Raw genomic sequence first — 27613 nt, 5'->3', positions numbered from 1 at the left:
GCTAAGATGGCGACTCCCATGCATCGGCTCATAGCTCGGAGACAAGCGTAAGTGAGGGCCCGAGTAGGGCCGCGGGGCGGGCTGGGGGCGGGGAGAAACGCGTCAGCCGGTGAGTGAGCAGGGGCCGGGATGGCGGGCAGGTATCGGATCCTCAGTGTGGACAGGCGGAGAGTGGTCGTCTCTCTCACTTGTTGCTGCTCCGCGGGGGCTCGGCCCAGGCGATAAGTTTGGTGTCCACGGGCTAGTGATTGCGTGGAAGACGGCTGCGTAAGGTCCCCGGGGCGGGACCTAGGCTGCGAGGTGGGATAGGTGCTGTGCTGAAGAGAGCCTAGCGGTTTGGTTTCCGCAAAGGGAATGCCCAGGAGTTGGGCACTAAGTGGTACGTGCCCCTTTGCCCACCCAGCCGCCCACCCCACGCGTGATCCGGGAAGCCTGAAGCCTTGATCCGACACCCTCCAGTCTCACCGACGTAAACCTTCAACTCCCTGTGAAGTCTCCAACCCACCTGGCTTTTCCTGCCCTCTTCCTATCGCCTTCCCCAGGAACCCTGACTACAACGCCGATTTTTCTCCCCAAGTTATCTTCTCACTTTCTGCCATTCATTCTCTTCAGTAAATATTAATTTATTTTAATTAATACTTATTAAAATATTATGCCGCTCTCTGCCAGAATTTGGGTCTAAAGAAATGGAGGTGTTCAAGACCGGAAATATTGCTTTCAGGAAACTTATATTCCTTTGGTGAAAAGAGTGGAACAACTAAACATTTTAAGTAAATATAGTTGATGATAAGAGCTTTGAAGGAAATAAGAGGTGATGGAAAGAAAGGTCCAGTTTAGGTTGGTTGGACTGAAAAGGAATGCCTGCAGAGGTAGCATTTGAACAGAGATCAAAAGTGTGAGAAAAGAGGTGCTCATGGGGTGGCTCAGTCCTTTGAGCATCTTGACTCACGATTTCAGCTCAGGTGGTGATCGAGGGTCAGACTGAGCCCTCCTTGGGCTTCCCTCTAAAAGTGGAGCCTGCTTAAGATTCTCTCTCTCATCCCCTTCCTCTCTGTGTCTTAAAAAAAAAAAAAATTAGAAAAGAGCCAGTCATGAGAGGATTTGGGGAAAGACCATCCAGAAAGTGACAATTGCTTTGAGACAGGAAAGAACTTAAAGAACTTTAATTTTTAAGAACTAAAAGCTGGCCACTGTGGTCATTGAGCGAGTCAGTGGCAAAAGAGGTTTGCTGTGAATGCATAGTGCAGGAATCATCCCAACACCCCTCTCTGGTAAAGCCTTTTTTCTCTTCTACCAACATGTACACCTGAACTGCCATTTTTTCATTCTCTTGGCATTTCATGTTGTTACCATTTGCAAGTCCATAATTTATCACTCATAGTTAGCTTGCATATTTATCTGTTTCTCTTTACACTTCTGTTTTTTATTATTTTTTGTTGTTCTTCATGAATTCCACCTGTCACACCTGAGGAAGAGTTCCTTGAGCTTACACCTAGGGAGTCAAGGTAATATGCCTCCTGGAGAAGGCTTTGAAGTCAAACAATTCTGAAGTCAAGAATAGAGTGACTATAACTAGGGTCCTTTATATCTGTCCAACTTGAAGTTGATGGCATCTCATTGTCTAGATTGAATCATGTCTATGGGATTGCCTTGCTTTGATTAGCAGATCTCATTCTTTTACCAGCACAATTGGATGGATCTTTATAAATCAATGATGAGCTAGATAGGTAGGTTAGGTAGTGAATGCTAGATTGGTAAAACCAACCAATATCCACTTATATGAAGTGAAAGACTTAGTATCTAAAGAATATTGTTATTTCTTATTTAAGAAGTGTCAGAAAGTTTAGTAAATGTTGTTTTTCTGTGGAACGCCTGTATTTGGTAAATGAGCTATACAGAAGTAAAAGACTTATCTTTAGAAGCAAAAGACTTATCTTTAGGAGTTTCTAATCTTTTGGGGGAAGAAAATAAATGGTGTATGATAAAAAGCGGTCATGGTATAAAGACTAAGTCCTCAGGGAGTTGGAGAAGGAGACCTTTAGAAGTTAGGGAAGTCCAGTAGAGTTTAGGGAGTATTTGGGGGCAGAAAGCAGAAGAGTAACCATTATTTTTCATTTTATCTTCATCAAAAAGTTTTAATTTTGTTTATAAAGACCATATATTCCATAATAACAAATTTTAAAGTATTTTTAGTATTTATTTAGTTAGGTGAAGTGAGAAAGTACTCTTGTCATTCTTTTTAAGAGTCTTTGGACTAATAGAGGAAAAATAATTCTTGTGGATGCTGAAGAGATGGTACTGAAATTCAGTGGAAAGTTTAACAGAAAAAATGACCCCAGATAGTGCCCTGTTGATCCCAATTGAGAGGATATTAGTTGGACTAATAAAAAAAAAAAAAGCCTACATTTGAACTTCCCATTCAGCAGAGTTAACTTTAAATCAATTGAAATGAAATCATTTTCACTTTGTAAATTGTAATTACATCTACTTATATGTAAGTAGATTTGTAGAATCTTGCACTATCTCGGATCATTTCTTCTGCTAAACCTTCCACTGAATTCCAGTACCATTTATTCAGCATCTGTGAGAATTATGTAACTTTGGCTTGGGTAGGAAGGACATACTTACCTCCTGAATCAGCCTGTTACATACAGTTTATGTTGAGCTGAAAGGAAAATAATATTGATGAAGCTAAACCCTGCTCCCTTCTAACTTTCTAGCTTTGGACCTAAACTGTGATTTTAGTCATGTAAAAACCCTAGATGTTATCCACTTGAATTGCTATCATGTCAAGCTTCCCTGTCTCGTACTTGTATTGATTTTCTGGACTTAAGTGTCAGACTTACTTTTACCCTTGTTAAATTTCATCTTGTTAAATTTGACATTCAGTTCTAGCCTGTCAAGACCTTTTTAGATCCTGATTTGGTCATTCTTTGTATTATCTATCCCTCTTAGCTTTGTGTCAGCTATAGGTTTGATAAACATGCACATCTGTATTCTGTTCTCATCCAAGTCATTTATAAAATGTTGAACACATCAGGGGCACCTGGGTGGCTCAGTCAGCTAAGCGTCCGACTTCGGCTCAGGTCATGATCTCACTGCTTGTGAGTTCCAGCCCTGCTGTCAGGCTCTGCTCTGACAGCTCAGAGCCTGGAGCCTGCTTCAGATTCTGTGTCTTCCTCTCTGCCCTTCCCCTGCTTGTGCTCGCTCTCTATCTCAAAAATAAACAGTTAAAAAAACGTGTTTTTTTAATGTTGAACAAATTCAAACTAAAGACCAAGCCCTCAGGCCATTGCTAGATACTCTGCTATACATTTACTTCAACCTATTAAACAGTACTCTTTTGTCCATAATGCTCAACTGATCTATTTCCTAGATGCCTTATTGAAATACATATACCCAGAAGCCAATAAGAGTATTAGTCTGTAATGATTTGATACTTCGTGATCGAACTTCTCTTTTTGAATGGATTTAATAAATCCAGCCAGAATTTTGCCTGGAATAGATGTCAAGTTCACTGGCATAGTTTGTGGAATCTACCTTTCTCTCCACTTTGAAAGTCAAAACAGCATTTGCCTACTCTCAGACTTTCAGCACCATTCATGTATGCCAGGGTTTCTCACATTACCAGCAGCAGTACAGTCATGTCACCTGGAAAATCTCTGGTATGTTGGGGAGCAGTCACTTGGGCCATGTGACTTAAACACATTCAGATGGATAGAAGGGCCCTGTTACCCACCCCTCACTATCTTGGGATTCAGTTCTACTCTTTTCATTCTACATATAATTGTGTTTGAGTTAAGAATGAAGAAAAATAAAAATAATCCTTCTTGTTCTCTTAGCCTATAACATGACATTGGTGACCAATTTGCCTAGCACCCAAAATAATGAGTCTATCCCTTCTTTTGGTTTTGTGTGCTTTATTCCACACCCTCCACGGCCCCCCCACCCACCCTCCCCCCAGTTCTTTGTGCTTTAGATGTAACTGAAACACAAAACAATTTTGATGTTCTTGACATTTTTCACTACTCTCAGCTTTTTTCGGTAGGATATTTATTTATTTGTATTAGGTTTAGATATTTCTCTTAGGCCTTTAGCACTCTTATGTACTCATTAGTTATATGTTACTTGGAAAAATATCTTGATTTTTTTTTATGATTTCACAAGCATTCCATGTTCATTGTAGGAAAGTTAGAGAATACAGATAAAGAAAAAATGTATTATAACCCTACCCCAAAGATAATAATTTTTTACACTTTTTTTTTTAAGTTTATTTATTTTGAGAGAGACAAAGATAGTGTGAGTCAGGGAGGGGCAGAGAGAGAATGCCAAGTGGGCTTCGGGCTACCAGCTGCAGGGCCAGGCACAGGGCTTGAACTCACAAAACTGAAATCATTACCTGAGTGAAACCAAGAGTTGGATGCTTAACCAACTGAGCCACCCAAGCACCCCAACCATTTTTTACATTTTAATGTATAACCTTTTAGGTCATTTTTTAACATTATAAATGGCCTTGTAGTGTTCTTTATGGATAAACAATAACTTTTTGGCCATTTCCATTGCTGTTGGATAGTTTACTCTTTTTTTTTTCTTGAGAATATTTGACACACAATGCTACTTTAGTTTCAGGGGTACAACATAGTGATTATAGTGATTCCACAAGTTTATACATTATGCTGTGCTCGCCTCAAATGTAACTACCATCTGTCAAGTTTATCTTATAAACCATATTATACTTCCCATAATAAATATACAACTAAATTTTTGCATATATGTATCCATTATTCTGGATTAACTGGTAAGAACATTTTTTTAAGTGTATTTATTTATTTGGAGGGGGACCAGAGAGAGGAGAGAGAGAATCCCAAGCAGGCTCTGTACTATCAGCACATGGGGCTCAGTCTCACAAATTGTGAGAATATGACCTGAACCAAAGTCAAGAGTTGGAATGCTAACCGCTGAGCCACCCAGGTGTCCCAGTATGGGTATTTTTTTTTAAAAGTCAGGTTTACTCAAAATACATGAACATATGGGAAGGTGGGGGGAAGAGAAGAGAGGGAAACAAACCACAAGAGACTCCTAATGACAAGAGAACAAACTGAGGGTTGATGGAGTCACATGCTCTACCAATTCAGCCAGCCAGGAGCCCCCAAAATTCATCCTTCTTAATGTACAGTTCTGTGAGTTCTGACAGATAACTATAGTCTTGGAAGCACCACCAAAATCAAGATATAGAAGAATTTCATCATGAAAAATTTCTTGATGACCCCTTGTAAGTAAGCGCTTATCAGCCTCTGGAAACCACTGATATTGCTGTAATTTTATCTTCTCCATAATGTTGTGTGCAAATAGAATCAGTCTGTAGCCTTTGAGTCCATCATCTTTCACTTGGTTAATTCCTTTGAGATCCACTAAAGTTCTTGCACATATTAATATTGCATTCTTTTTTTTTTCATTTTTATTTATTTTTGAAAGAGAGAAGGAGAAACAAGGGTAGGGGGAGAACAAGTGCGTTAGGGGTTGGGGGGGTGCAGGGAGCAGTGGCAGGGGCAGAGAACCCAAAGTGGGCTCTGTGCTGATAGCAGAGAGCCCAATGTGGGGCTCGAACCCACGAATCATGAGATCGGGACCTGAGCCAAAGTAATATGCTTAACCAACTGAGTCACCCAGGTGCCCCTCTTTTTTTAATTATTGCCAGTATATCCCATTGTATGGATATACAAGTTTGTTTATCCATTTGCCAGTTTAAGGACATTTTGATTGTTTCCAGTTTGGTGTTCCTTTTGAATACAACTGCTATTAAAGGTTCATGTAGTCTTTTGTGTAAACTTAAGTTTTCCTTTTTCTTTAATAAATAGCCTAAGAGTGGATTGCTTGACCATATAGTAACTAGTAATTTTATGGGAAATCTTATTAGAAATTGGCAAACTTTTCAAAAGTTCATATTTTTGCACATTGCATTCCAATTGTTCTGTACCAATTGTTGAAAAGACATTTTTCTCTACTTGATTTTTTTTTTAAGTTTTTAAAATTTATTTATTTTGAGAGAGACAAAGACAGTGTGACTGGGGGAAGGGCAGAAAAAGAGGGAGAGAGAACCCCAAACCAGCTCTACGCTGCCGATGCAGATCCCAGTGTGGGGCTTAATTCTACAAAACTGTGAGATCATGACCTGAGCCAAAACCAAGACTTGGACATTTCAACCAACTGAGCCACCCAGGTACCCCCTCCACTGAATTTTGTTTATACCTTTGTCAAAAAAACCACTGCCCATGTATGTGTATGGATTGTATTCTCTTTCATTGATGTATTTGATTTTGTAAACACCACCCTGTGGTGATAACTGTAGCTTTATAATAAGTCTTGAAATCAGGTAGTGTTAGTCCTCTAATTTTGTTCTTTTTCAGTCATTGCAACTATTGTAGATTCTTTGTATTTTTGTATGCATTTTAGGATCAGGTTATCAATTTACATAAAAGAAACTGCTGAGATTTCAGTTGGAATTGTACTGAATCTATAGATCAGCTTTTGAAGAATGGATACCTTAACTGTTTTGAGTTTTCTTATGCATTAATCTGTGTGTGTATGTGTGTGTATTCATCTTTTTTTGGCCTTTAACTTTGCTCACCGATGTTTTATAGTTCACTGTAGAGGTGTTGGACTTTTCATCAGATTTATCTCTATGTATTGTAATAATATTAATTTAATTTCAATTTTACAATTGTTTCTTGCTAGTATATAGAAATACAGTTGACTTTTAGGGGCACCTGGGTGGCTGAGTCAGTTAAGTGTCCGACACTTGGTTTCTGCTCTGGTCATGATCTCATGGTTTGTGGGTTTGGGCCCTCAGTTGGGCTCTGCACTGACAGTGCAGAGCCTGCTTGGGATGCTCTCTCTCTCCATTTCTCTCTGCCCCTCCTATACCCTCTCTCTCTCAAAATAAATAAATAAACAAAAAAGAAAAGAAAAGAAAAGAAATACAATTGACTTTTGTATATTGACCTTGTATCCTGTGACCTTGCTAAACTCATATATTCTTGTAGCTCTGTTTTAGATTCTTAGGGATTTTTTTAGGTAGATAATGACCATTTATTCTATCTTTTTTGTTTTTTTTTGGTATGTACATTTTTAAGATTTTCTTGTAGTTACCAAATGGCCCTTCAGAAAGTCTGTGCAACTTAGATTCTTACCAGCAGTTAAGAATGTATATCTTGGGGGTACCAGGGTGGCTTAGTTGGTTAAGTGTCTGTTGATTTCAGCTCAGGTTATTTCAGCTCAGGTTATGATCTCACAGTTCTCTGAATTTGAGCCCTGCATTGGGCTCTACACTGACAGTGCAGAGCTTGTTTAGAATTGTCTCCTCCCTTTCTCTCTGCCCTTCCCCTACTTGTACTCTCTCTGTCCTTCTCAAAATAAATAAATAAACTTAAAAAAATGAACATATATCTTACCATATGTGGAGTGCCCATTCTCTACCTCTGCCAACAATAGGTCAATATAGCAGTCATGTCCTACTATTTTAGGTATCAAAGAAGGTCATTTCATAAAAAAAACAAAACAAAACAAAACAAAAAAAAACCTTTATAATTAGAACACTTCTTTGGGCTTTAGCTTAGGGTATAGAAATGGAATATTTTTTGAATAGAGTATTCACATGGGTAGAAATAAATGCTAATCTTGTTTACTTTAAAATTAAAGGTCTGCCTCATTCAGCATTCTGTGGAGATCAGTATTTTTAGAGGTGGTTAAATAATGGTTAGAACATGTCAATCATAGATGGGCCTTAGATATTTGTGAATGTTCTATTTATGACAACAGAAAACTACACATTGCTGGTGGATAATATTTTTAATAGCTGAGATCTTAAGTTATAAGTTTATTAATTTGGGGAAAATAAACTCTGAGTTGGAGAATACTTTATTTTCTTGATTCTGAGAGGTTTCCTCACACTATCAATCATATTTTCATTGTTAGGAAATACTGTGAAAGGCTCTGAAATGGATTTCAAAAAAAGATTACTAGATGTCGTGTCTAATCCACTCTTACTGGTTGTGTGACTCTGTGAGAGCCTATCCATCACTGTCTTTGAGCTATTTTATAACTTTGTAAGTTGTAGAAAACTGATAGGAAAGATTCTTACCCATACATATACGTTATGATTGATTCTTGCAATGTGACTGTTGACTAGTTTTTAACTGTAAATTCATTTCAGCATTTTTTTTTTTCTAATGTTTATTTATTTTTGAGAGAGGGCACATGCACTTGAGAGCTGGGGAGGGGCAGAGAGAGGGAGACAGGATCTGAAGCCAGGTTTTGTGCTGGCAGCAGAGGGCTTGATATGAAGCTCAAACCCAGCAACGGTGAGATCTCAACCTGAGCCTAAGTCAGACTCTTCACCAACTGAGCCACCTATGCACCCCCATTTCAGCATTCATGATCGAATTCTCTTTTGAACCAGTTACACCATCTTACTAGTTCCTTTATTTTTTTTTAATATATGCATTTTTAATGTTTATTTTTGAGAGAGAGAGACGGAGACGTTGCGAGCGGGGAAGGGGGAGAGAGGGAGACATAAAATCCCAAAGCAGGCTTCAGGATCCGAACGGTTAGGCCAGAGCCCAACGTGGGGCTCCAACCCACAAAGTGGGAGATGATGATGACCTGAGCCGACGTCAGATGCTCAACCGATTGAGCTGCCCAGGCTCAATCCTTTATTGATCATTAGTTACTTTTTGTTACTGTTACTGTTACTAGTTCCTTTGTTTATCATTAAACCTTTGACGTGTGTTTGTTTTGTATGTATTTGTTTTTTTGCTTGTTTTCAAGAGTTTATTCACAGGCTGTTTTGTATGTATTTGTAGGAGAGTCATGATTATACACTTAAAAAAAATTTTTTTAATGTTTATTTTTGAGAGAGAGAGAGAGAGAGTGAGTAGGGGAGGAGCAGAGCGAGAGGGAGACAGAATCTGAAGCAGGCTCCAGGCTCTGTCAGCACAGAGCCCGATGCAGGGCTCAAAGTCACAAACCATGAGATCATGACCTGAGCCAAAGTTGGGTGTTTAACAGACTGAGCCACCCAGGCACCTGATACACTTTTGTTTTCTTAATGTTTATGTTTGAGAAAGAGTGCATGAGAGCTGGGGAGGCGCAGAGATGGGGGAGGACAGAGGATCTGAAGTGGTTTCTGTGCTGATAGCAGGGAGCCTGATAGGGGCTTGAACCCAAGAACCATGAGATCATGACCTGAGCCAAAGTCAGACACTCAACGTACTGATCTAGGTGTGCCCACAATTTTACGCTATTTACAAATTGTCTTTAATGTTTCTGAATATATTATTATTGGGGTGCACTTTACAATTATTTATGTTATGTGTTAAATGTTCTTTTTGCCTCAAAAGCTAATATTAAGTCCATAGAATGTTTTATGGTTGATGATTTTAAAAGTTTGCTATGACATTACATGTTCAGATAAAGTCTGAAATTGTCATCATGGCTCTGGAGGTTGCTTGCTGAAATTTAAGAACTATTACTAATCAAAAAGCTGGGTCTTTTTTATTATCTTTTAATACTATATCTACTGAAATAGTCTTAGTTCTTTAATTGTAACATTAGTCTTCAGATTAGGATTAAGTTTTGGACAGATGCTAAAACTAAATTATCACCAAGATTACAGAACCTGGTCCACAATGCAGGAATTAAGTAATGAAAAGCCCACTATAAGCAATATATGTCCTCTTAAACACTTACCTATTTCAGTAATCGTTTTACAAACATCTACTGAGCACCAATTATGTGTTCTCCAGGGATAAAAAAAGGTGACTGCTCTAGGTCAAAATTAAGAACCCAGCATCTCATCATGCAACCATGTTATGAGAAAATTTAAAGTGCCATGTATCATTAATCCAGATACAGTATATAGATTGGCAATAATAACTCCCAATTAATTGTGTGTTACTTTATACTAGATGCCTTACTGCTTGCTATGTATACATCCTAGTCTATAGAGTGGGGATAGTTCTTTCAAACTCACTGAGTTGTTATGGAGAATAGATGTGATTATTCATAACTGATACTTAGCTAAATTCCTGGCACATGATAAATATAAGCCCTGGTTATGGTGTCATCTAATTCTCACAATAACATAGTAAAAGTGGGTATTATTGCATTTTTTAGAAGAGGAATCTAAGATTCCAAAATCAGTTTGCTAAAGAGCATACAGCTATGTAGTGAAAGAGCCAAGATTAAAAAAAAATGTTTTAATGTTTATTTTTAAGAGAGAGACAGAGTGCAAGTGAGGGAGGGACAGAGGAGGGGGAGACACTGAATCCGAAACAGGCTCCAGGCTCTAAAGCTGTTAGCACAGAGCCTGACATGGAGCTCTAACCCACAAACCATGAGATCATGCCGTGAGCTGAAGTTGGACATTTAACTGACCAAGCCACCCAGGCACCCCAAAAGCCAAGATTTTCTAAAACCTTTGTTGTGAAATAAAGCACATGTACAAAAAAGGTCAAACGACATAACTATGCCACTTAATAAATTATTATAAAGGAACATTCTACTTGATTACCGATGTGGAAATGTTTGGGTTTGGAGTGAACGACCAAGAAAGAATTCTTGAGGGGTGCCTGGGTGGCTCAGTTGGTTAAGCGTCTGACTTTGGCTCAGGTCATGAGCTCATGGTTCATGAGTTCAAGCCCTGCTTAGGGCTCTGTACTGACAGCTTGGAGCCTGGACCCTGCTTTGGATTCTGTGTCTCCTGCTCTCTCTGTTCCTCCCCCGCTCTCACTCTCTCTCTCAAAAATAAATAAAGATTTTAAAAATTCTTTTTTTAAAAATAAAAAAAATAAAGTAAAATTAATTGAAATTAAATAAAAATTAAAAAAAAAGAATTCTTGGGGCGCCTGGGTGGCGCAGTCGGTTAAGCGTCCGACTTCAGCCAGGTCACGATCTCGCGGTCCGTGAGTTTGAGCCCCGCGTCGGGCTCTGGGCTGATGGCTCAGAGCCTGGAGCCTGTTTCCGATTCTGTGTCTCCCTCTCTCTCTGCCCCTCCCCCGTTCATGCTCTGTCTCTCTCTGTCCCAAAAAAATAAATAAACGTTGAAAAAAAAATTAAAAAAAAAAAAAAAGAATTCTTGAGACATCTTCACTGCAAAAAGGTGGTTTTATTAAAGAACCTGTGGGCAGAAAGAGCTACACTGGGCTTGTGACAGGTGACTGCTTTTAAACTTTCAAGTTGCAAGTGTTAGGGACAGCATAAGTCTCCAAGGAATTTTGAAAACAAGGTTTCCAGGACCCTGAGGGTGCTAGCTGTTATTAGGAAGAGGTCATATATTACTGTTTAGTAAACCCTCAGTCATGAGACCCTTCAGAAGATGTGTATCAGTAGGCCGTATGCTTGAAGGGTAATTGCTGACATATATCTTGGTGAGTAGAGATAAAGGAATTTCCTAAGGAATTTCTTACATGTTTAAAGTAGAATCACAGGATCCTGAGGGATTGGAATAATGTTAAGCTAAGATTGCCTTTTGCCCTTAGTAAAGTGTCAACATCAAGGCAGCTGAGCTACCTCAGGAAGGTCACTGTTCCTGCTTGAAGGACTTGTCAATGGGTTGTAAGTAGTAAGGAAATTTAATTTTTTTCTTTTGCCTTTGTTTCCCATATCAGTTACCACCCAGATCAGGTAATAAAATTGCCAGTCTACCAAAAGCCATTAAGGCCTTCCCATTCATGACCTTCCTCCTTCCCAAAGGTAATCCGTCACCTAACATTTATGGTAATATTTTCCTTGCTTCTCTTTGTGTTTTTACCATCTAACTATGCACCGGAGTTTAATTTTGCCTGTGTCTGAACTTTGTACAGAATCAGACAATTTGGATTCTTTTGAATAATGTGGCTTCTTAAATCTGTGAAGTTTGTTCATTTTTTTTGTTCTTATTTTTTTATGTTTTTATTTTATTTTTGAGAGAGAAACACAGTGAGAGTGTGGGAGGAGCAGAGAGAGACAGAGACAGAATCTGAAGTAGGCTCCAGGCTCTGAGCCATCATCGCAGAGCCTGACACAGGGCCTGAACTCACAGACCACGAAACCATGACCTGAGCTGAAGTCGGATGCCCAACCGACTGAGCCACCCAGTTGCCCCTGTTCATTTTTAATATTATGAAGTATTTCACTGTATTCTGTACCATAAATTATCCATTCTACTTGGATGTTATCTCCAGGGTTTTTTTTTTTACATTTATTCATTTTTGAGAGACAGAGACAGAGCAAAGCAGGGGAGGGGTAGAGAGAGAGGGAGACACAGATTCTGAAGCAGGCTTCAGGCTCCCAGCTATCAGCACAGAGCCCTACATGGGGCTTGAACTCACAAACCGGGAGATCATGACCTGACCCAAAGTCGGATGCACAACCGACTGAGCCACCCAGGCACCCCTCCAGTTTTGAGGAAATTACAAGTCATGCTGTTATATTCTTTAGTTCTTCCTCTTCCCTTCTTGAACAAGTCACCCCTAAAGCCATTAAGTAGTGTAGAGCAAGATAGGCCTCCATGCACAGGGTTGACTTGGTATTGGAGTATTGGAGCTGAAGTGGGTAAGGAGGGCATCTACATAGATGTGTGAAGTGATCTGTAGCATCAGCAGGGTGTGGAGGGCATCCAGTGGGGGGAAGGGCCACTGCAGGGTGTCAGATCCCTAAAGTGGGGGGAAGGTCCAGTGTAGGGTATCAGATCCCAAGCAAGGTAAGGAAGGTGTCCACACAGAGGAGCAATTTAGCATAAGTTATCACCCTAATGGAGAAAATATCTACACAGGGAAGGGGAAGTGTAATTTGGTATGAGGTGTCAGAGCCTAAGTGGAAAGAGAAATGTGACTCTAAATATCATCATGGCTCCATCAGTCTGATTGCAGGCTGGGACAAGGAAAGTAGATGTGCCTAAAATTTTTTGTTGTACCAGAGAGCAAGGAAGTATCCCCAAAATGAAGAAGTCATGTCAAAAGGACACAGAACCCAGCTTGAAAGGATTCCTTTCCACTGACCACATCTAGGACAATCTGAGTATCAACATAAATCATGTAACAAATTATACCTTATTGAATAAGATAGAAAAATATGAGTTCATACTGATAGATGAATAAATGAACTAAAAACTTAGTGGGCAAGATATTTATGTACTTTGAAATACCAACCCACAAAATACTTATTGTTATATCAGTTTTCACTCACAGTTGTGTGACAAATCATCCCAGAACTTAGTGGCTTCTTTTTATTTATTTATTTATTATTTTATTTTAATGTTTGTTTATTTTTGAGAGAGACAGAGTGCAAGCTGGGGAGAGGCAGAGAGAGGGAGACACAGAATGTGAAGCAGGCTCCAGGCTCTCAGCTATCAGCACAGACCCTGGTGTGGGACTCAAACTCACGAACTGTGAAATCATGACCTGAGCCAAAGTTGGATTCCTAACCAACTGAGCCACGCAGGCGCCCCCTAATTTTTATTTATTCATTTTGAGAGAGAGTGAGAGAGTGCACATGCATGAGCAGAGGAGGGGCAGAGAGAGAGAGGGGAAGAGAGAGAATTCTAAGCAGGCTGTGCACCATCATCACAGAGCCCACCATGGGGCTCGATCCCACAAACAGTAAAATCATGACCTGAGCCAAAATCAAGAGTTAGACGCTTAGCCAACTGAACCACCCAGGAGCCCCAGAACTTAGTGGCTGCGGTTATCTGAAGGCTTGATCAGGACTGGCAGATCTGTCTCCCAAGATGGCTCATTCACAGGGCTATTGGCAGGAGGCCTCAGTTCTTCACCACGTGGGCCTCCCTAGAGGCTGCTTCAGTGTCTGCATGACATGTCAGCTAAGTGACTTAATCTTCAAAGTCACACCATCCTGATTTATTCTGTTAGAAGCAAGATGCTAAATCTAAGCCACCCTTAAAGGTAGGGAATTAGGGCTTCCCTTTTTGCAGTGAAAAGTATGAAAGAATTTGTGGACATCATTTACAACCACCATAATTACAAAAGTACAAAAAGTAACTTTAGAATTTAAACTCTGGTCAACCCTCCTTAATCAAGGAATCAGAGTGCATATCATCAGTAATAAGACAAATTGCCATCTTGTGTCACCTGGTAGGAATATGGTGAGAAGGATACAGCCCATTTCTGTTACATTCCTGCCAAGAGGCATGGCTTGAATCTAATCATGTAGAGATCTCAGATGTGGTAGTTGACCTCCAAGATAACCCCCAATGATCCCTGCCTTTTGGCATTCACACTCTTGTGCAGTCTCCTTTCAAGTTATTCTAGGGTTGGTCTGTGTGACCAACAGAGTACAGCAAAGGTGACGGTATGTCATTTTCAAGATTAGGTTATAAAAAATTATGACTTCTTTCTTAAGTTGCCTTGGTCACTCCCTCTGGGGAAAACCGTGTTGTAGGCAGCCCTATCTGTGGAGAGGTCAACAGGCAGGGAACTGAAGCTTCCTACTGATAATCGCATGAGTGAGCTTGAAAGCAACTCAAATTGAAGCACATTCTACAAAATAACTGGCCTGTAATCTTCAAAATTGTTAAGGTCATAATAAGCAGGATACGACTAAGGAACTCATTAGACAGAAGGAAATCAAATAGACTTTACAAAGGCAACGTAGATGCTGAATTGGGTTTTGCTATATAGAACATTATTGGGACGTTTGATGTCCCTTAAATGTAAGGGTCTGAAGATTAAATGGTAGGAATGTATCTATTTTAATTTTTAATTTCTTGACTTTGATGGTTACTTTGTTACCTAGAAGAATATCCTAGTTTATAGAAAAATGCAATGAAATATTCTGAGTTGATGAGTCATCAGTTTGGCAGTTTACAAATGATACAGGAAAAATAGTTCTTTGAACTGTACTTAGAAGTTTTCTATAAGGGTATGATTGTTTGAAAAGTTTTAAGAGCTACATAAAGGAAAGCAATATTTTTATACATGTTATCTGGTATAGCTGTGCATTGAATTCTGTTGTATAAATACTTATGAGTGGAACTACTGGATCATAGAGTGTACATCTCTTTATAGTATATTTTTTTTCAAAATGGTTGTACTGGTTTGCATTCATACACACAATGGATATGTGTTCCTCTTGCTATGTATCTTTGCTAACATTTGTTATTCTCAGTTTTTAATTTTATTCTTTCTGGTACGTACGTATGCCTTGGTATCTTTGAGCATTTAATATGCTTTTCTTTGATTAGTAAAGAGCAACTTTTTTTAAGTTTATTTTAATTAATTTTGAGAAAGAGCAAGCGGGGGAGGGGCAGAGAGGGAGAGGGAGAGGGAGACAGAATCCTAAGCAGGTTCCATGCTGTCGGTGCATAGCCTGATGCAGGGCTTGAACTAACAAACGGTGAGATCATGACCTGAGCCAAAATGAAGAATCAGACACTTAACCGACTGAGCCACCCAGGCACCCCTAAAGAGCAACTTTTTATATGTTTATTATTGATTTGTGTTTCCCAGGCCCATTTTTGTGCAGTCTTCCCATTTTCCACTTCATCTTATTTTTCTATGATGTGTCATTTTCTTGGTGATTTGTAACATCTTCTCCAACTTCTTGGCTTCCCTTTTTTTTATTTATTATTTTTAAAATTTTTATTTTAAAGGCTTTTTAAGTTTATTTATTTATCTTGAGAGAGACAGGGACAGCACAAGTTGGGGAGGGGCAGAGAGAAGGAGAAAGAGAATCCCAAGCAGGCTTCGCACTGCCAGTGCCGAGCCCGATGTGGGACTCAGTCCCTTGAACCGTGAGATGATGACCTGAGCCGAAACTAAGAGTTGGATGCTTAACATCCCGAGCCACCTAGACGGCCCTTCCCCTTTTTTTCTCTCTAAATTGTTTTTTAAGTTTATTTATTTATTTTGAAAGAGAGAGTGCAAGTGCATGAGAGAGTGGGGGAGGGGCAGAGAGAGAGGGAGAAAGAATCCCAAGTAGTCTCTGCACTGTTAGTGCTTGGCTTCCCTTTTTACTCTCTTTATGTTATATTATATGTATACATACATATGTGTGTGTGTGTGTGTGTGTGTGTGTGTGTGTGTGTGTGTGTATAATTTATTTATTTTTATAGAGAAAGAGAACCAGCAGGGAAGGGGCAGAGAGGAGGAGAGGCAAAGGATCAGATGCAAGCTCCTTACTGACAGCAGAGAGCCCGACTTGCGGCTCGAATTCATGAACCATGAGGGCTCGAAGTCACAGACCACGAGACCATGACCTGAGCCAAAGTGCGACACTTAACCGACTGAGCCAGCCAGACGCCCTTTTCACTTTTTGTTCATTTGTTTGTTTATTTTTAATCTCCTCACCCAACATGCGGTTCAAACTCACGACCTCAAGATGATGCTCTTCCAAATGAGTCAGCCAGGTGCCCCTCCAAGTCACCTTTTTTATACCATCTTGTAAAACATGTATTCTTTGACCAGTCTGTAATCAATGTTTGTATATGGTAGAGAGTAAAGTCTCATTTTTTCCATATGTATAACCAATTGTCCCTGTACACTTAATAACCTATCTTTTCTCCCACTGCTGTCTAGTGCCATGGTTGTCATAAAATAAGTATTCTTACATACATTAGTCTATTTTTGGGCAGTCTGTTTTGTTCCATGGGCTTGTGTATCTTTGCTCCAGTTTCATATTTTAATTGGTATAGCTGTATCATTAAGTCAATGACTTTTAATCTAAGTCTTCTCCCACTTATTCCTTTACAAGAGCATTTTGGCTATTCTTGGCCTTTTCCATATACATTTTAGAATAAGTTGGTTAACAAAACAAACAACCTGTTTTGATTTTCATTGGCATTGCTTTGAATCTATTGATCAGTTTGTGGAGAACGGACATTTTGAAATTATCAAGTTTTCTTGTGAACATGGTATATTTTTCCATATAGCCACTTACTTAGATGTTTAATTTCTCTCATAATGTTTATATTGTGCAAAGAACTCTTGTGCATATTTTCTTTGTATCTCTACGTATTTGATATTTTTCAGGAAATTATAAATATCACCTTTTAAAATGTCATCTTAACTGTTTTTGTTATAGAATCCTGCTGAATCCTACTTGCTGCTTGTTTTGGTGGGCTCTCAAGAATGTTAATTACAGGGCGCCAGGGTGGCTCAGTCAGTTAAACATCTGACTTTGGCTCAGGTCATGATCTCATGGTTCATGAGTTTGAGTCCGGCATCTGGGGAGCTTGTGCCCACTTTGGGTGAGCAGGAGCCCCACTTCAGATGAATACAACCCTGCTTCAGATGAACATGAGCCGCACTCCTCTCTTTCTTTCTCTCTCTGCCCCTCACTCACTTGCACCCTCTTTCAACTAAAAAAAAAAAAAAGAATGTTAATTACATGTATATATGTATGGTCAGTTGGATAGTAGGAAACACTAACTTTCAACCTCAAATGAGTGAAATGTTATCTTCTAGAAAAGAATTCCATTCTTCTCCCTAGTAAACCTCCTTTATGTGGAATATTTTTATTAATAACGTATTTGTGGAATTGGGTTTTCTCTCATGTTAGGTAAGTACCTACGTAATACCCTCAATTTTACCTCCTGATTGGCAAAGCCTAAAATTTTTGCTATCTGACTCTTTACAAAGTTTGCTGACCACAATCTGAAATCTTGCTGATCTTGTGAATTCTAATTATTTCAAAATACTTTATCTGTAGATTCTTTGGATTTGCCATGTACATAATATGTCATCAGTGAGGAATGAACATTTTATTTTTTCCTTTCCAATTCTTTTCATCTATTTGACTTTACTTGCTGCATCTTAATCCAATTTCAGGGATTATAGGATTGGGATTTTTCTTTTTCTCCTAGATGAGTAGAAGCTGAGCTGTATTCTATATACAGTTGGTTTATTCTCAGAGTATAAATCTTCAGAGACCTAACCCTGGATACATAGTTTATCTCCGTGGCTTGTTATAATGAGGTTTACCCCGCTGAGCAAACACTTCCAGCTCAAGTTGACTTAAATACAGAGCTGACTGCTGTGGATTTCCATTTTCTTCCATATTTTGGCTTGGTTAGATTCTTCACCCCGTCGTTAGTTCTCTGATGCCTCAAGCAGATTGTTAAAAATGTTTTGACTGTCTTTTCTATTTTTGAGCTGAGGAGTTGGTCTGAGTTACCTAGTCTGCCATTACTGGAATGGAATTGAGGAATGAAGATTTGAATGGAGTTCTAACTCCCAAGGTCCATGTTCTTGACTACTTAGTATCCTGCCTTCTAATTAAATCTGACATAATAAACAAAGTATAAAATTATGTTTATATTTGACCTTAAAAATATTTACATTATGTGTACTTTTAAGGATAGAAAATGTCAAGTCAAAATCTTAAGTCCTGTATTCTATTTTCTTTCTGTTCTTTTGCTCTGCAGTGAAGCAAATAAGCAACATGTAAGATGTCAGAAATGCTTAGAATTTGGACATTGGACTTATGAATGCACAGGAAAAAGAAAATACCTACATAGGCCTTCAAGAACAGCAGAACTAAAGAAAGCTTTAAAAGAAAAAGAAAACAGATTATTATTATTACAACAAAGGTAAGTGTACATGTGGGAGTTTTTTTCTTTTTTCTTTCTTTCTTTTTTTTTTTTTTTAAGTAGGCTTCAGACCCAATGCAGAGCCCAGTGCAGGATCTGAACCCACAACCACAAGACCTGAGCTGAGATTAAGAGGTACACACGCAACCAACTGAGCCACCCAGGCACTCTCCAAAGGAGTATTTTTATTTATAGAATTTATTAAACAACTAAATGTCTCATGGTGGTTATCCAGATTTAGATTATAGTATAGGCTAACATTTAATGCGTGCTTACTATGTCCTAGGTGCTATATAAGCTCTTGACACCTATTAGCTTATTCGAGCATCACATCTGTACAATTAATGTACGTACTATTATCCCCATTTTACATGTGAAGAAACTGGAGCCTGGAAAAGTTCAGTTACTTGTCAGTGTCACACAGTCAGTAAGTGGAAAGATTAAGTGTTAAACCAGCCAGGCCTTGTTCTTAATCATTGTACTTTATTGACTTAACTGCCAGTGAAATGACAGCAGACTATGAGGTAGGTTATATGAGCCATCAACCTGAAAGATAAAATGGCCAGTTGTTATTTTACCAGCAAAATGAGTTTATTCGGGAATAGTAAAGGCATTGCAATCCGGGACAAACAAACCATGGCAAACCATAGGCAGGTCCAGGGAACAAAGGAGAAGGGCTTGCTTTTATTGGGGAAAAGAGGAAATTGGGAAGGGCTATTTGTGTTTTAAGTTCATTTATTTATTTTGAGAGAGACAGAAACAGTGCAAGTGGAAGAGGGGCAGAGAGAGTGGGAGAGAGAATCCCAGACAGGCTCCTCACTGCCAGCCCAGAGCCCGAAGTTGGGCTTGAACTCACGAAACAGTGACATCATAACCTGAGTCAAAAGCAAGAGGCAGATGCTTAACCGACTGAGCCACCCAGGTGAACCAAGAAGGGCTGTTTTAAACAAAAGTCCATTGGAAGAGAATAAGAGATCAAGATTCTCATTGGACAACTGTGGCAGTTTCTCCTGGCTGTTGTATTGCTAGACAAGAAGAAAACTGTCCTTCCTCCTGCTGGAATGGTAAAAGTAAGCTACTTCCTACTGAAGAATGCAAGGTACTATTCTTCATGTTGGGGTCTGCTGTTAATGACAAGTGGTAGTGTGTGAGAACCCCCCTTTAGAGCTTCCCAACTCCATTTTTTATCCAGTTCCCTTTATTGTTATAGAGTCGATATGGAAAGACATCCAAGATACTTAAACTAAGTATATAAATAGGATAGAAAACAGTATATATAATATGCTATCATTTATGTTAAAAAAGGAGAGAAGGAATAATGAAATTTTTTTGGAAATATAAAAGAGTCATAATAGTGGCTCCATTCTAAAAAAAAATTTTTTACGTTTGTTTATTTTTGAGAGATAGATAGAGACATCACAAGTGGGGGAGAGGCAGAGAGAGAGGAAGACACAGAATCCAAAGCAGGCTCCAGGCTCTGAGCTGTCAGCACAGAGCCCGACACAGGGCTCGAACCCACGGACCAGGAGATCATGACCTGAGCTGAAGTTGGACACTCAACCAACTGAGCCACCCATGCGCCCCATAGTGGCTCCATTATAGAAGGAGAACTGGGTAGGAGGGACCTGGAAATGTGTTACTTACCCTTTTGTGTCCTTTGAATAAAGCTTTTAAAATTGCTTTGAAATAAGTAAGTAAACATGTTTTAGAAACTGAAATGGGAAGGTGTCAGGTGTACTCAGTGCTACAGATGAGAAGCAGCATCTTCATAAGGACTGTTAGCCATATAATAGTGTCTTAAACACATGGACTTTCAAGTAGCAGTCTCCCAATTTGTGGAAATGAATGCTCCTCAAGGGTTATGCAGGAATAGATAGGTAATCAATTTCTAGGTCATCAACATTCATACATACTTTTTCAAAACTAAATTTGTATAAGAACTTGCCTGCCAGTTCTTCTTTTCCATTCTCTTTCTTCATGTGTGAAAACATTTTTCAAAATAGTGGTATGTGTACAAAGAAAGTGAATAGCTCTAATTATTAGGAGCAAATTCTTTTGTAATTTTTTTTTTCCCAGGAAACCTGAAGGAAGACCTAATTGAGCTGCCAATTTAAAAGTATATTTTAATTTATTATTTTTTTGAATGTTTATTTATTTATTTTGAGAGAGAGCACAGCAAGCACAAGCAGGGGAGGAGCAGAGAGAGAGAGAGAGAGAGAGAGAGAATCCCAAACAGGCTCCGTGCTGCCAGCAAGAGCCCAACACATAGCTCAAACTCACAAAACATGACGTCATGACCCAAGCTAAAATCAGGAGTCAGCCACTTAACCAACCCAGGTGCCCATAAAAGTGTTTTTTAATCATACATTTTTGTGACTCATGGAATACAACATTGGAGGAATTCAAACAGTGACATTGCTACAACAAAACTCTATTCCCAACTGTTGAGGTTAAGAAGGTTTCTTAGGGTCAAATCTATACAAATTAAATATAGGAATTGAATTAATGCTGAACCTTGTTGGAATTTAGCAATAAGATCCATGGATACATTAAGTGGAAAAACACTCGATGTCATTAAGAGATGCATTTCCAATAAATTTACTTTGATGTGTAATAATTATTATAATTTGTAATGTATTGGGGCACTTGGGTGATTCAGTCAGTTAAATGTCCAACTTTTGATCCTGGCTCAGGTCATGATCTTATGGTTTCATGGGTTCAAGCCCCGTGTCAGGTTCTGCACTGGTGGCCTGGAGCCTGCTTGGTATTCTTTCTCTTCCTTTCTCCTTCTCTCTCTCTCAAAATAAATAAACTTTAAAATTTATAATGTATTTCTACATTGTTTTAATCAATTGTATTATCAGTAATGGTTGCTCAATTCAGAATTTTTAAACACTTTTAAAGTCTTAGGATCATATGCAATTAAAAAATACAATTTTAAGTTAGGTCTCTGTTTTTATTGCCGAGAAATACCATAAGTGATCACTAAAAATCTTTGCCATAAAAATATATTAGGATACTTTCTATAGGGAAACGAGAATAAAAGTACAAGTTCAGGGGTACCTGGCTGGCTCAGTCAGTGGAGCATTTGACTCCTGATCTCAGAGTTGTGGGTTTGAACCTCATGTTGAGTGTGGAGCCTACTTTAAGAAAAAGAAAACAAAAAGAAAAAAAAGTACAAGTTCAGTGAGGAAAAAAGACAGTGTAAAAGTACCAACTGTTAAAGATAAGCTTGTTCATAATTTTTGAGTGAATTACAGTAGGTATCAAATTATTGTGGCATTTACTTTCCATTGGATACAATTACCAAATGATATAATAATTTTCTTTTAAAATTATATATATGATGGGGCGCCTGGGTGGCGCAGTCGGTTAAGCGTCCGACTTCAGCCAGGTCACGATCTCGCGGTCCGGGAGTTCGAGCCCCGCGTCAGGCTCTGGGCTGATGGCTCAGAGCCTGGAGCCTGTTTCCGATTCTGTGTCTCCCTCTCTCTCTGCTCCTCCCCCGTTCATGCTCTGTCTCTCTCTGTCCCAAAAATAAGTAAACGTTGAAAAAAAAAATATTAAAACCTGGATTTAAAAAAGGAAGAGGCAAAAAAAGTTTTTCAAATTCTTTATTAAGAATGTAAGAGGGCTGCGCCTGGTGGCTCAGTTGGTTAAGTGTCCAACTCTTGATTTTGGCTCAGGGCATGATCTCAGTTCATGAGATTAAGCCCTGTGTCTTTCAGCTCAGAGCCTGCTTGGGATTTTCTCTGTCCCTCTCTCTCTCTCTCTTCCTCTCCCCTGCTGGCATATGTGCTCTCTTTCACACACACAAAATAAATAAACATTTTTTAAGAAAAGAATGTAAGCAAAAGGGAGGCACCTGGGTAGCTCATCAGTTGAGCATCCGGCTCTTGTTTTCAGCTCAGGTCATGATCCCAGGGTCATGGGATTGAGCCCTGCGTCAGGCTCTGTACTGAATATGGAGCCTGCTTGGGATTCTTTCTCTCCCTCTCTCTCTGCCCCTCTCCCCTGCTTGTGCTCTGTCATTCTCTCTCTTAAAAAAAAAAAAAAGAATATAAGCAAAAAATGTTTGAAGAGCCCTGTCCTAAAAAAATATAGGGTGCCTGGGTGACTCAGTCAGTTGAGCCTCCGACTTCAGCTCAGGTCATGATCTCAGGGTTTGTGGGTTCAAGCCCTGCATCAGGCATGCTGCTATCAATGCAGAGTCCACTTCTGATCCTCTATCCCCTTCTCTCTCTGCCCTTCCCCTGCTTGTGCTCTCTCTCTCCAAAACAAACATTAAAAATTTTTTTTAATAAAATAAAGTATAATAGTTATGAATAATTTCAACATTTACTTTGTTTTTCTAGTTGTATGGTATGAATATCTTGTTCTTAAAAATACATAAAACTAGGGGCGCCTGGGTGGCGCAGTCGGTTAGGCGTCCGACTTCAGCCAGGTCACGATCTCGCGGTCCGTGAGTTCGAGCCCCGCGTCGGGCTCTGGGCTGATGGCTCAGAGCCTGGAGCCTGTTTCCGATTCTGTGTCTCCCTCTCTCTGCCCCTCCCCCATTCATGCTGTCTCTCTCTGTCCCAAAAACAAATAAACGTTGAAAAAAAAAAAATTAAAAAAAAAAATACATAAAACTAGGGACACCTGGATGGCTCAACCAGTTAAGTGTCTGACTCTCGATTTCGGCTCAGGTTATGATCTCATGGTTGGTAAGAGCCAGCCCTGCATCGGGCTCTGTGCTGACAGTGTGGAGTCTGCTTGGGATTCTCCCTCTCTCCCTCTGCCCCTCTGCCCCTCTCAAAATAAATAAATGTTTAAAAAATATATATACAAAACTACATGAATTTTAGATATGGCTCTATTAGATAAAAACTGCTGATTGTTGGTTCACTGATAAAATGATGAAAGTGTATGAATCTCAGTGATCATGAATTTTTCTGGTGTGATTGATAAATGTACTCCTACCACTTATTTTACCATGAAAATAACAATTGTAGTAATTCCATTATGTGAGACAACTTTACATAAATATATATTTATATTCAAAGACTCAGAAAATAAGGATACAAACATTATCTAGGAAATACAGAGAAGTCAAGAATATAAAAATGTTAAATTTACAGGACAGTGCTATAGTAATAGAAGTAATTATGTAATTTGAGAACCCGGTATAGCATGTATATTTGGCAGAAATATAGCAGCAAACCATTTGTATATTTCATTCAAAAATCATCAGACTTTGTTCTTTATAAATAATGTGAGTAGGGGCGCGTCGGTGGCTCAGTTGGTTAAGTGTCTGACTTCAGCTCAGATCATGGTCTCATAGCTCGTGAGTTTGAGCCCTGCATCGGGCTCTGTGCTGACAGTTCGGAGCCTGGAGCCTGTTTCAGATTCTGTCTCTCTCTCTCTCTCTCTCTCTCTCTCTCTCTCTCTTTCTCTGCCCCTCCCCCTCTCGTGTTCTGTCTCTTTCAAAAATAAACGTTAAAAAAAAATAATGTGAGGGAACACAGTCTTGAAGTATTAAGTGTCTGCTTTTAATAATAGTAAATAACAATAACTGGAGGTGCCTGGGTGACTCACTTGGTTAAGTGTCAGAGTCTTGATCTCAGCTCAGGTCTTGATCTCGGGGTCATTAGTTCAAGTCCTACATTGGACTCCACGCTGGTTGTGGAGTGTACTTAAAAAAAAAAAAAAAACTAACTAAATAAATCAAATAGTAAATAACTGAACATTTAGGGGACATGCAGAAAAAGAAATGGGTATTTTATTTCATTTTATTTTTTTTTATTTTTTTATTAGAGACAGAGTGAGTAGAGCAGGCTCTATACCTAGTGCAGAGTCCAACACAGGGCTCCATCCCATGACCCTTGGATCATGGCCGAAATTAAGAGTCACACACTCAACTGACTAAGCCACCCAGATGCCCTAGAAATGGTTATTTTGTTTTATTTTTAATTTTTTTTAATGTTTATTTATTTTTAAGAGAGAGAGAGAGACAGAGACAGAGCATGAGGAGGGGAGGGGCAGAGAGAGAGGGAGAGAGAGAATCCGAAGCAGGCTCCAGGCTCTAAAGTGTCAGCACAGAGCCCCATGTAGGACTTGAACCCGTGAACCATGAGATCATGTCCTGAGCTGAAGTTGGAGGCTCAACAGACTGAGCTACCCAGGTGCCCCCAGGAATGGTTATTTTATAGACACGTTTTTATTACTTATTTTTGAGAGAGAGTGAGAGACAGTATCAGCAGGGAAGGGGCAGAGACAGAGGGAGACACAGAATCCGAAGGAGGCTCCAGGCTCTGAGCTGTCAGCACAGAACCCAAGGCCAGGCTAAGCTCATGAACCATGAGATCATGGCCTGAGCTGAAGTCAGAGGCTCAACCGACAGAGCCACCCAGGCACCCCCAGAAATGGTTATTTTAAATTAAAGGTTGCTTTCCTTTTTTTTTTTTTAATGAAATAGTCATTTATAAGATAATTCTGAAAACTCAAATTATAGTTGGTGTTTTACTGTTGTTTTGTTATTCCATAAGTAGTTGGTTTAGCCATGTCAACCTTAGCTCAAAACTAAAAAGAATCAAATTGGTGCACTCAGTCCTCTTAACCACCAACTTACCTGGCTTCTAAGATACAGTTGATAATATCTGTCTTACCCTTTAAGTACTGATTAAGTTGACTGCATGTATCATATGCAGCCTATAGTAGGAAACTAACTTATTGCTTATAACAAGAAAATACTGGAGTCAGTACTTGTCATGAAAGACAAAGTGTTTCTCCAATGTAAAACAGTTTTGGGGATAGGTGAAGGGTTTGCCTGAGCTGTGTGTAATCACTATTAACAGGAGCTTTTTCCCCCCTCATGTTTATCAGCATCGGAGAAACTAATGTAGAAAGAAAGACGAAGAAAAAAAGGTAAGTGTGGCTTTAGGAATATTATGTAGATAATAAAGAATACTCATTGGAGGGATGAAAAGAGTGATTTTAAAACACTTGTGATAAAATTTGGATCTGAAATCTCTTGTCTGTAATTCGTGATTAAGTATCATCCCTTTTTCCTCTCTTTACCTGACTGGAATTTATTGGCTTCATTTCTCCTTTTTCTCCAACTTTCCAGAGTATACCTGGAAGTAGTAAATAATTTCTCTTAGAAATCTCTCTTATTCTATTAGAATAGGAAATATTATTAGACTGGTAAAAAAAAAAATTGTTGACCAGCTATATATCTGGTGAGAGTAAAGATTATGAAACATTTACCATGCTCTCCAAGGCTTAAATAAACCCAACAATTACACTGCAACTTTATTCTTTTTTTTTTTTTTTTTCAACGTTTATTTATTTTTGGGACAGAGAGAGACAGAGCATGAACGGGGGAGGGGCAGAGAGAGAGGGAGACACAGAATCGGAAACAGGCTCCAGGCTCTGAGCCATCAGCCCAGAGCCCGACGCGGGGCTCGAACTCACGGACCGTGAGATCGTGACCTGGCTGAAGTTGGACGCTTAACCGACTGCGCCACCCAGGCGCCCCTGCAACTTTATTCTAACGTGATTCATTCTGGAGTATATTCAGAGTAGGAACACTGCTCTTGAACTCCATCCAGGAGAGTTACGTTATTAAAGTAAAACCTGCGGTTGCTGCGGGATTACTAGTCACACAGTCCCCAGCGCATCACATCTAGGGATCCCGTGGTAGCCAGGCTTCAGTGTATCAATATACCTCATTCGCCCATGAAATTGCTTTTTAAACATTCTGTGAAGGGTCAGCTTCCCCTGCATGTAACTGTTCACTGTCTAACAGGTCTAAGAGTGTCACCAGTTCCAGTAGCAATAGCAGTGACAGTTCAGCCAGTGATTCTTCATCTGAGAGTGAAGAAACATCTACCTCATCCTCCTCAGAGGACAGTGACACCGATGAAAGTTCCTCCAGTTCATCGTCTTCATCCTCCTCCACGAGCTCTTCCTCGTCCTCTGATTCAGACTCAGATTCTAGCTCTTCCAGTAGCAGCAGCACCAGCACAGAGAGCAGCTCCGAGGATGAACCACCAAAGAAGAAGAAAAAGAAATAGAATCGCTCCGTCCCTATTGGACTGCCGGACTGAACACATCAGTGTGATTCTCGAAAGGGAATTTAGATTGTGTTAAGGCCAAACAGGTTAACCAGTCAACATTTCTAGAGTTTGGAAGTTTCTAAATGTTTTACACATCATAAGAGCATAAAGAGTATTAATAATGGATTATATATGTGTGTGTGTGTGTGTATATATATATATATATACATATACATATATATATATACGTATATAATATACATATATATATATATATACGTATATATATATAAAAGACTTTTTTTATTTTAAGGGTAAATCTTGTTTTTCTTTTTTATCTTTAATATATATCTCTAAAACTTAAAGCTGAATCCAGTAAATCTGTTATTGTGATGAAACTTTTCTTTTCTCCCTGTGAAATGAATGCCACACTTTGTTACATGTTAGTGCTACGTATCAGACATGTTTTCAGGATAATGAACCACAATGTCTGGCAGTGAATTTCTCATGCTTTTGGCTGTGTTATTATGGAAGATTTACTACCTTGTTACTATAAACTTAGAGGAGTTTTCCTCTTAATAAATGTGCTCGATTTTTATGTTTATGTTCAGAAGGTTATTGTGACTTCTTAAATGAAAAGCTCAAGGAACCTGTTAATATATTTATGCCTTTTCAGTCGTACAAGTGTCCACTTACTGTGTTATGTCATTCGTTTTCTTCTGGTTCTTAGAGTTACTCTTGTCTGAGGAAAATCAATCTAGAGGAACCTAAAAAGGAACCAAAATTCTGAAAGTACTTAGGAGTCCAATCTTGGTGCCTTTTGATAAGTTGTGTGTATCAGAAAAGAGTCACTTAAAAGTTTAATTTAAGTAAAGTGATATAAATATCTTTGTGTGTTAATATGCTGTAAAAGGTAGGAGAGGAAAAGGAAGAGGAAGAAAGGTAATTTTTACCAAAACTTAGGGCGATGTTGGTTGCCTTTTATTAAGTT

The 27613-nt window shown here is 39.1% G+C and overlaps 1 protein-coding gene across 1 annotated transcript; it reads left to right on the top strand.

Annotated features, from left to right (window-relative positions):
• Positions 1-26826, top strand: ZCCHC10 (zinc finger CCHC-type containing 10). Its single transcript, XM_047084559.1, has 4 exons — positions 1-47; positions 18419-18583; positions 25448-25489; positions 26373-26826. The coding sequence occupies exons 1-4, from the start codon at positions 7-9 to the stop codon at positions 26638-26640; spliced, it is 516 nt and encodes a 171-aa protein (XP_046940515.1). The 5' UTR covers positions 1-6; the 3' UTR covers positions 26641-26826.
• The last annotated feature ends 787 nt before the right edge of the window (positions 26827-27613 follow it).

The sequence above is a fragment of the Lynx rufus genome, unplaced genomic scaffold (genome assembly GCF_022079265.1).
Source record: "Lynx rufus isolate CCGP_SWC_20201006 ecotype Redwood Valley unplaced genomic scaffold, mLynRuf1.p SCAF_1, whole genome shotgun sequence".
NCBI classification, from domain to species: domain Eukaryota; kingdom Metazoa; phylum Chordata; class Mammalia; order Carnivora; family Felidae; genus Lynx; species Lynx rufus.
Note: the sequence above shows the minus strand (reverse complement) of the source record. Positions and strands in the feature narration are given on the sequence as shown.